The 9,551-nt window shown below is 34.8% G+C and overlaps 1 protein-coding gene across 2 annotated transcripts in view; it reads right to left on the bottom strand.

Moving 5' to 3' along the window:
* The window catches only part of LOC128014119 (F-box only protein 31), a 15,198-nt gene extending 6,439 nt beyond the window's left edge, over positions 1-8,759 (bottom strand). The window contains exons 1-4 of one of the 2 annotated variants that reach the window (XM_052597405.1): positions 8,300-8,759; positions 5,291-5,362; positions 3,137-3,223; positions 1,339-1,415 (exon numbers count right to left, since the gene is read on the bottom strand). In XM_052597405.1, the coding sequence (XP_052453365.1) occupies positions 1,339-1,415; positions 3,137-3,223; positions 5,291-5,362; positions 8,300-8,672 (609 nt within the window). In that variant the 5' untranslated portion in view covers positions 8,673-8,759. The remainder of the gene's footprint in view (positions 1-1,338; positions 1,416-3,136; positions 3,224-5,290; positions 5,363-8,299) is intronic. The other variant, XM_052597406.1, reaches the window with a different exon arrangement.
* Between the last annotated feature and the right edge of the window lie 792 nt (positions 8,760-9,551).

Here is a 9,551-nt window from a genome sequence, read left to right on the forward strand (position 1 = left end):
GCATATCCTCGCCGGAGCTTAGCCTACGCCAATGTCTTCCACTGGAACGCCACTCTCTCATGAACGTGCGTACGAAAGTTAGCAGAAGCTAGAGATTACAGTTTATAAAGTTTTAAATATGGATATTTTTCTAACACAAACACATTTGTTTTCACTTCAAAAGTTCCTTATTAACCCCTCGGAGCCGTGTGGAGCACTTACTATGATAGATTCATGCACTTTATTGGACTTCTATTTTCATTTCCTTGCCACTTTTTTTTTAACGTTAAATATAACTCTGTTTGAATTTGCCCGAAAGAAGAAAGTCATATACACCTCGGATGGCTTGAGTGTGAGTAAATCGCGGGGTGATTTTAATTTTTGGGTGAACATTTGGGTGATATTTCTGACCTACCTAAGTAGGACTTAAGTAGATCTTTAAATGTAATTTCATGGTAAATATAGATTGTTTACTGCTGACTATACCGACAATCAATTATAAGAAACTTTAATACACTTCATACTGAAATATACTCTCATGTAATTACACACTTGTCATGATTAAACTGAAATTTTAAACTATTAAAATGAATTGAAAGTGATATAGAATAAAAAGTGAAAGTTGTGACATTTGCCAAGTATGGTAACCCATACTCAGAATTGGTGCTCTGCATTTAACCCATCTAAGTAAACACACACCCTGAACACACACACACCCGGAGCAGTGGGCAGCTATATATTTCAGGGGAGTCGTGGCCTAGTGGTTAGAGAGTTTGACTCCTCACCCTAGGGTTAGGGTTAGGGTTATTAAACTTTTAAAATCTGAAGAACAATTAGAAAATAAAAATAATAAACAGAGCAATTCCAAGAGGGTATTCACACCATTGGTGCTCGGCCCTAATAATTAAGAGCAAAACAAGTGAAATTGCAGTTAGCTACTGTATGCTAGAAGATATTATATAACGCTATTAGCTAGCAGCGTTAAAGCTTTTTAGCTAATATATGGTATGTACTAAAATAAACAGCATATGTTTATTTTATTTTTTTACTGGTTCACAATATTACATTAGAATTGGGTTCATTCTGAAATGTCTGTTAAAAAAGATATATATTTTGTCATGTAATTTTGTCATGCTTTTAAAATATCTATAAATAAATAAAACATTATTTTAACATTTTATTGCATAGTATTACGTCCCATTACATCTGTACTGTGCTAATTTAATGATATTCATCGCCATAATCATCTTCTCAATACATAAGTGTTTTGTGACGATTCACACGTGTCATTTTCCACCAGTATCAGCTATCATTTTGCATTTCTTATCATTCTTTGTTGCTTTTTCTGTGTGATCTTACCACCACGTTCAGCAGTCCTCCATAGGGCCCGATATCAGGCTGCCAGAGACCCAGGATGTTTCTATAAGGATATAACACTGCAAAACAAGCACATGACCTTAAAACACCACACAACACACATAACAAACCCAGAACCAAGAACATTAGATGGGATTATATCACTTTCGGCATTGGGCATGAACTCATGAATGCACATGGAGTGTGTGAGTATATGCAACTTATCTGCCATGCAACAACTTGGAGCTAATATTCCCCCACGTCTGGTCACCTTTACTCATCTGCATCTCACACAGTCAGCTGATGTTAGTGCATCTACAGACGTCTGCACCCTTGTCAGCCTGTGTCAGTCACACACAATCATGCTGGACACACAGGCATGCTCACGCCTGGTAGAAGCTGCCCTTACGCCGCTGTCACATCAGTCTGTCCCAAACCAAGGCTGTGTCCCAATTTGCATACTTAGCCAACTAAATAATTAGCATCCGTGCATTCCAAATTGTAGTATTTTGCAAACCTTCCTGAATTACTTCCAGTAGAATAACATCTGCTTGTGGCTTATATTACCCACAAATCCTTGTGCTACAGAAGGAATGTGATGCCAAGACAAAATGTAAATAATGTAATAATATAATGAATTCAGCTAGATGAATGATGTATGAATGGATCAAAAATGGATGAAGGTAATAACAACACACTTTCCTACATGTGGTGTCTTGCTGCATAATGCATAGAAAAGTACATCAAAAGTATGCTCCAGTTAACACTTTTATAGTGTAGAAGAACTATGCAGCTTGGGATTCAGCCTTAGAGGAATGTTCCACGTTCATAATAAGTTAAGAATCTGTGACACAACGTAGTGATTTAGAAACTTGAGCTATTTTGGAACTAAAACTATTTTACTACTTTATGGTTATTAAAAATAAAGCAGAAATAATATGATTCTAGATCATAAAAAAAAAATCAACCAATAAACTGAAAGGTAGCTTTGAAATAAATAAACTGAAGTTAAAGTACTAAAATGGCTAAAACTAATCAAATCGACAAACCACCTAAACATAATTTTTTTATACATTTTAGATTTTTTTATATATATATATTAAAAAATTATAAATAATTAGTATAATATAATATAAATATTTGTAAATAATATTCTTCAAATCAATTAAATAATAAAAACATTTTATATGTTACAAGCAAATTTAGGCATCACAACAAAGATCTACGGTCTGAAAAACAGATATTGAGATTTTCTAAATAATCAAAATGTTGTTATTAAATGATTAATATAAAGATTATCTAGATGATATCAAAGATATTCTAAATTTAAAAATAAAGGAAACGAGCTGTACAATTAAATAACCAAAGTACCAACACTCATAAATAACTAAAAGAAAATAATTTGAACTCATTCCTCATTCTCCATATTGTGCAAAATATATATTTGCATATTCTGTTACTAGGTTTGCAACTTTACAGAGACTTAATTGTTATTTTATTGTACTGTAATATATAACACTATCACACGTTTAAAACAATATTTACTTTTATCTTTCCGCACATTGTTTACCATTTACAATTTGCTTTTTTTTTTTTTTGTAAATTAAGGAACGAGTCAGTAACATCTGCGATAATATAAATCTAACTATATGGTCTTAATTTATACCATGTTCGACAGCTCTACTTGAACTCAATGAACCTGGAACAGTGCGTCAGTAGCAAAGAGCATCTTCAGCCAGCAGCTTGACAAGCAGTGACTGGGCTCCAGCACGAAGCCTTCACACACACGGCCAGTACATACAGTGTGTGTACACGTCCCGATAGTCCATGTGCTCATAATCAGGGAGGAGCTTCATAAAGCGTCCCGACTTCACCTGCGGGTTCACACCTGGACATGTACGCAGGTGAGCGTGCCACAGGAAGAGGAGAGAGCCACAAGGCAGAGTGAGAAGCACACTCACAATGAACAGGGCTGGGAGGCTGATAAGTGTTCGTCTGTCACTTCAGAGGATAATATTTATTTTATGTTGCATATCCACATTTTTAAATCAACTGGATTATACACAAATGTCGCACTGACTTCTGAGGAATCTTTCTCTATAAACACTGTGTTTTCACCTGCTGAAATATTTTTGGTTGAAACAAACATTGATACTCTACGGACAAACTGTTATAAATGCACATAAAATGGCTTTTGAGAGCTGAAGTAAATGTAAAATGCACTGAGAAAATGACATGTAATGGGGTGAAGCGACAGCATTACATTAACAAACACATCTGATTTTACAGTTGAAAAGTATAAAGGACATTTAAAGAGACGTCACACACTAGATGTGATATACATGGGCTGATCAGGATTTTTACAGCTTACTAAAACTATTAAAAAGCATTTTTGGTAATTACAATAAAGCCGAAACTATATAATATGTCAAAAATAAACTTAAAGAATAGCTCACCCAAAAATGATTTGGAGAAATTTTAGCGGTTCATCACTTGCTCAGTAATGGATGCTCTGCAGTGAATGGGTGCCGTCAGAATGGGAGTCCAAACAACTGATAAAAACATCACAATAATCCACACCACTCCAGTCGACCAATTAATGTTTTGTGAAGAAAAAAAGATGTGTGTTTGGAAGAAACAAATCCATAAAGACTTCAAATCATTTTGTCTGAATCAGGAGAGAAATCTGAACAGATCAAGCACCATCCACAAACTAAAAAAATATTCCAAAACAGTTCAGAATAATTATGTTGGTGGATTTTAACGTGAGAGGACAACAAGAGATGGACTTTTTAACTGGAGGAAGCGTTATTATGGATTACAAGATGATTTATTTATTCATTTATTCACTTTTTTTTATTGCCACAAAAGCATCAAAAGGCTATTCTCATAGCAATCTCAGAATAAATTACTCAAGGTATACAATTAACAAAACGTTATAAAATACATTTCAGATGTACAGTGGGGATCGAAAGTTTGGGCACCCCTTGCAGAATCTGTGAAAATATGAGTGATTTTCAAAAAATAAGAGAGATCATACTAAATGCATGTTATTTTTTATTTAGTACTGTCCTGAGTAAGATATTGTGCATAAAAGATATTAACATTTAGTCCACAAGACAAAAAAAATGCTGAAATTATTAAAATAACCCCACTCAAAAGTTTGGGAACCCTTGGTTCTTAGTACTGTGTTCTGTTACCTGATGATCCTCGACTGTCTTGTTTTGTGATGGTTGAGCATGAGTCCCTTGTTTGTTCTGAACAGTTAAACTGAGCAGCGTTCTTCAGAAAAATCTTTAAGGTCCTACAGAATCTTCAGTTTTCCAGCATCTTTGCATATTTGAACTCTTTCCAGCAGTGACTGTATGATTTTGAGATACATCTTTTCACACTAAAGACAATTGAGGGACTCAAACACAACTATTAAAAAAGATTCAAACATTCACTGATGCTCCAGAAGGAAACAAGATGCATTAAGAGTTGGGGGGTGAAAACTTTTGAACACAATGAAGATGGCCAAATTTGTCTTATTTTGTTGAAATATAATTTTTTATAAGGGACTCATGCATAACCATCACAAAACAAGCTCTTAATGAAAAGAGCTTGTTTTGAGAAACAAACATCCAATGATGTTTGTTTCTCAAACATCATTGGACTGGAGGGGTGTTTATTTGCTTTGATGTTTTTATCAGCTGTTTGGACTCTCATTCTGACGGCACCCATTCACTGCAGAGGATCTATTGGTGAACAAGTGATATAGCGCTAAATATTACCAAATCTGTTCAGATGAAGAAACAAACTCATCTACATCTCAGATGGCCTGAGGGTGAGCAGATGTTCATTGGTGGGTGAACTATTACTTTAAAAAATCCCAACTGGGTATCATATTTCATTATTTAAAATCACTTGAACTGCCACAATTGGTGACTTCTGAGGTTACAGTAGATTTACTTACGTTTCACATACAGATCTCGGCTCGACATGCCCACGATCTCCATCTTCCGCAGGTCATCTCTCATACCGAATTCTGCAAGAAGAGGAAAACTCATGCCAAACTGCGCGAGCACAGTACAGTCTATAGACAACAATCAACCTGGTTCAGAAGGATGTGTCTTTAGTATCTTTCAATTCAGAATAAAACCGAATGCTAACAGTTTCTGTGCCGACCTTTAAGCTGATCACAACAGGCAAGTTTTCTGTGTTTTCTACTTGATTCTACTGCTGCAGTGGTGCTGAAGCCTGTTAAACAGATCTTAGACCTGAGATAAGGCAAACGACCCCCTCATGGCTCACATAAATGACATGTTATCAGGTTTTTGGCCAATCCCTGGACTTATGCACCAGAAAGTTCAAGTAACGTATTTCACTCCGCAGCAACACACTGACAGGCAAACATTAACTCAAATGCATGTTCATTTTTTGCTACTATTGCATCTGAAAATCTTTTGATCTGTCTATCTACACAGCCTTTTAAGGATTTTAAATGCATGCATTTGATGCCTAAAAATTTTGTTTTTTTTATGTCCATTTAAGTTGCAGGTCAATAGGTTTTAAGACACAGTTCATTTCTGGTTTAAAGTGCATGAATCAATCACCAGAGCACTAAACCACTTTAACAGCTAAACATCAGAGATCAAGAACAAGGAGGAGGTTATGAAAAGAAGAAATCAAATGTATTCGGTGTTCATGTTGACAAATGTTAAAATTTACGTCAATGACTCTGTAAACATCATATGATTCTATGAATGATCACATGTGAGTGTACACACCTCAATCATTATATAAAAGGGAGAAGAGAAAATTGTAATAAAATTACTCTTTAATAATAAATAAATAAATTATTTACACAAAATATATATAACTACTATAAAAAAAATAAAAACCTAGATATATTTGACTTCAAGGCTTTAAGCGTCACAACAACAAAAAACTAAACTTGAAATTGATTCAGAAACTCAATACATTCAAGTCATTGTCTGTATACATTTTAGATCATATATATATATATATATATATATATATATATCATATTATATTATTATATATTATATATATAATAGGGGTGGAATGGTTCAACTTTTTCACAGTTCGATTTGTTTCACGGTTTTAGAGTCACGGTTTCGATACAGTTCGGTATGTGCTAAGTTTATGGAAAAACTACATTTTCTAATAAATAAAAAAGAATATTCTATCCAACTACAAGCAACAGCACAAATAAATACAATAGGGTAAAGATAAAAACAATAAACAGTGATTTTCAGTTTTTGTTTAGGGGGGTCCAGTATTAGTTTTTAGGTACAGAAATTGAATAAAGTAATCAAATGTAAAACAGCATTGCATATTGCACTGTATAAATTAAAAATTATTCTTTATTAAAGTTACGAAAGCTTTTTAATCAAGAGCAGTGACTGATTTCTTTGTTGTTGCTGTTTCTATTAATATAAAGACTGTCACTTTAAGAGAATGCACTGATACAGCAGGCCTACATTCAGCTGACTATGTCTGCTGTACTGTAGGATACTTACAAAAACGGGAATTTTGACATAATTTTTGTCTGAATTTGTCCTTTGAAACACAATACTTCAGAGAGAACTTAATATTTGCGCTTCGGATGAGCGCACGCACAAATCTTCTCACTGCGCACACGAGCTCCTGTCTTTTGGCTCCTAAATGTTTCAACTGACAAAGCTTAAATGAGTTTAGTTTAAACACATATTAACGTGTGCTATTCAGGTCTCACCCGGGTGATGTCGGTATAGATTATTCATATTGGAATATAGTTGTAATGTCTGGGAAGCCAGATTAGCTGAACCCTAATTTACAGCAAACCATATTACAGATGCTTTGTCAGATTTAAGTTGAACCGCGTTCCCAGCGCGTGCTGAACCATGTGGGGTGAGGTTTTTTTCAGCGAACCGTCACACCCCTAATATATATATATAAACATTAAATAAGACATGTACATATTATTATTTTTAAAAACACTTGTCAAAATGAGTTTATCAGCAAACACAAAATAAAGCTATTTGTGACTCTGTAGCACAAAAGCAGTGATAAGTAGCAGAGGTTTATTTGTAGCAATAAATAATAGATTGCATGGGTCAAAATTATCGTTTTTACTTTTATGCCAAAATCATTAGGATATTAAGTAAAGATCATGTTCCATTAAATATTGAGTACATTTCCTACTGTAAATATATAATATAATATTTTTTTTATTAGTAACATGCATTGCTAAGAACTTAATTTGGACAACTTTAAAGGCGATTTTTCGCAATATTTAGAGTTTTTTTTAACCCTCCGATTCCTGATTTGTGGTCCATCGTCACATATTTACACATAAATTCTACATGCAAATCATATATATTAACATGTACATACACACACACACACACACACACATATATATTTAGTGATTTCAAATGATTAATCACATCCAAATTAAGTTTTTGTTTACATTATATATGTATGTGTACTGTGTATAGTATGTACACACACATACATGCATGTATATACTTAAGAAAAATGTGTTACGTATATATATATATATACTTATTTGTAGTAATCTATATGAATATAAATATATTTACTATATGATTTTATGTTCCTGTGGCTCAGTGGTAGAGCATTGTTTGAGCAGCGTAAGGTTGTGGGTTCGATTCCCAGGAAACATGTTAGGTAAAAAATGTTAGCCTGAATGCACTGTTAGTCTCTTGTCTCTTAAAAATGTACATAATAAAAATACACAGAACATATATTTCCAATAGCAATTTATTTTGAATGCGGTTAATCGCGATTAATCTTTTGACAACACTAGATAATATATAATATTAATATATATATATATCGGCCTATATAATAACGTTATGATAGTGTTTGAGTCGGTGTCATATCATATCAGTATCGAGTGTAAACAGAAGGCCGCTGTGTGTTGTTTGCTGTGTAGCAGCCATTATTACATTACCCTCGGTACATCTCCTCCTCCAGATCGTTTCCGTGTTCAGGATCTGCCTGAATTTCTTGCACACCAGCGCCAGGTTGGGCAGCGCAGCGCCGGGCAGAGAGGAGAAGATCTCCACCAGGAGCTCCGGCGGAAGATCCAGCAGTGACTGCGGGCGCGGCGGCCCGAGGACACCGGCTCCGCTGCTGTGACAGCTGCTGCCGCAATCGGACTCGTCTTTCGGTTTGCCCACGACCCTCTCCTCTTCCTCCTCCTCGTCCATGTCCATGTCAGAGTCGCTGTCCCGATGCGGCTGGCTGTGCCTCTGCCGCCGCCTGCAGCGCCGCGACTGTCCCGCTCCGCAGAGCCTGGCGCACACCGCCATCCGGAGCAACATTACATCATCCCCGAGCAACAGCCGCTGTGCCCCGCAGTGCTCCGCTGCCGCGCGCGCGACGTGCCTGGGCGTTTTCTCGTGACGACAACGCGTCGCTCAGCAGTACGTTTGGACGTCACAGCTTACAGAAGGTTATCAAGGTTGAATTTTGTGGTCACGAAAAAGAAATTACTTTGCTTCCTTTTTTTTTTTCTCATTGTATTTAATCAAGATTATTTTGAAAGGATTTGGAATTCTATATTAACAGAAAAATGGAATGTATGATTTTGTAGTCAATTTGAAATAAAATTTGTAATTCTTTTAATTGTAAAGAACAACATTTTTACATTAATTTTATTAGTAAAATATCATATGCATAAGAAGAAGTGGTCTCAAGGTAGACTTTAAATTGTACGTCAATCTCTTGGAACAAACAAAAAAAGCACTGAAAACATGTAATGCTCTGAAAACATTGACATTTATGTACATTTATTTTTGTCTCTTTTCTTTTTACCCTGTCAGCTAATGTTAATTTGATCATGTAAATATGAAAGACCTCTTGATGTGTCATTCACTGAACTAAAAAAAAACATTAAAATAGAAGCTTAGCAAGGTTAGTTTTTAATTTGCTTACACATTTAAATTATTTTTTCGTTTTTATTTTTATTTGGAGGCTTGGCTTTAAAAGCAACAACAGAAAAGTGTCATTATATTTTTATGTCATTGTTTTTCTAAATGCCACACTAGGACTATATAAGACTATAGGGAAATGATGGTTATTGTAAATAAAATATATGTTAACTAAATATATTTTACTAATTTGAAATATTTGATTTAATAAAATATCTTATTCTGACTGAGACAACATACAATTTTGTTTACTCTCTAAAGATACGTCAT

This window comes from Carassius gibelio, chromosome B25, assembly GCF_023724105.1.
Source record: "Carassius gibelio isolate Cgi1373 ecotype wild population from Czech Republic chromosome B25, carGib1.2-hapl.c, whole genome shotgun sequence".
In the NCBI taxonomy this organism is placed as follows: Eukaryota; Metazoa; Chordata; class Actinopteri; order Cypriniformes; family Cyprinidae; genus Carassius; species Carassius gibelio.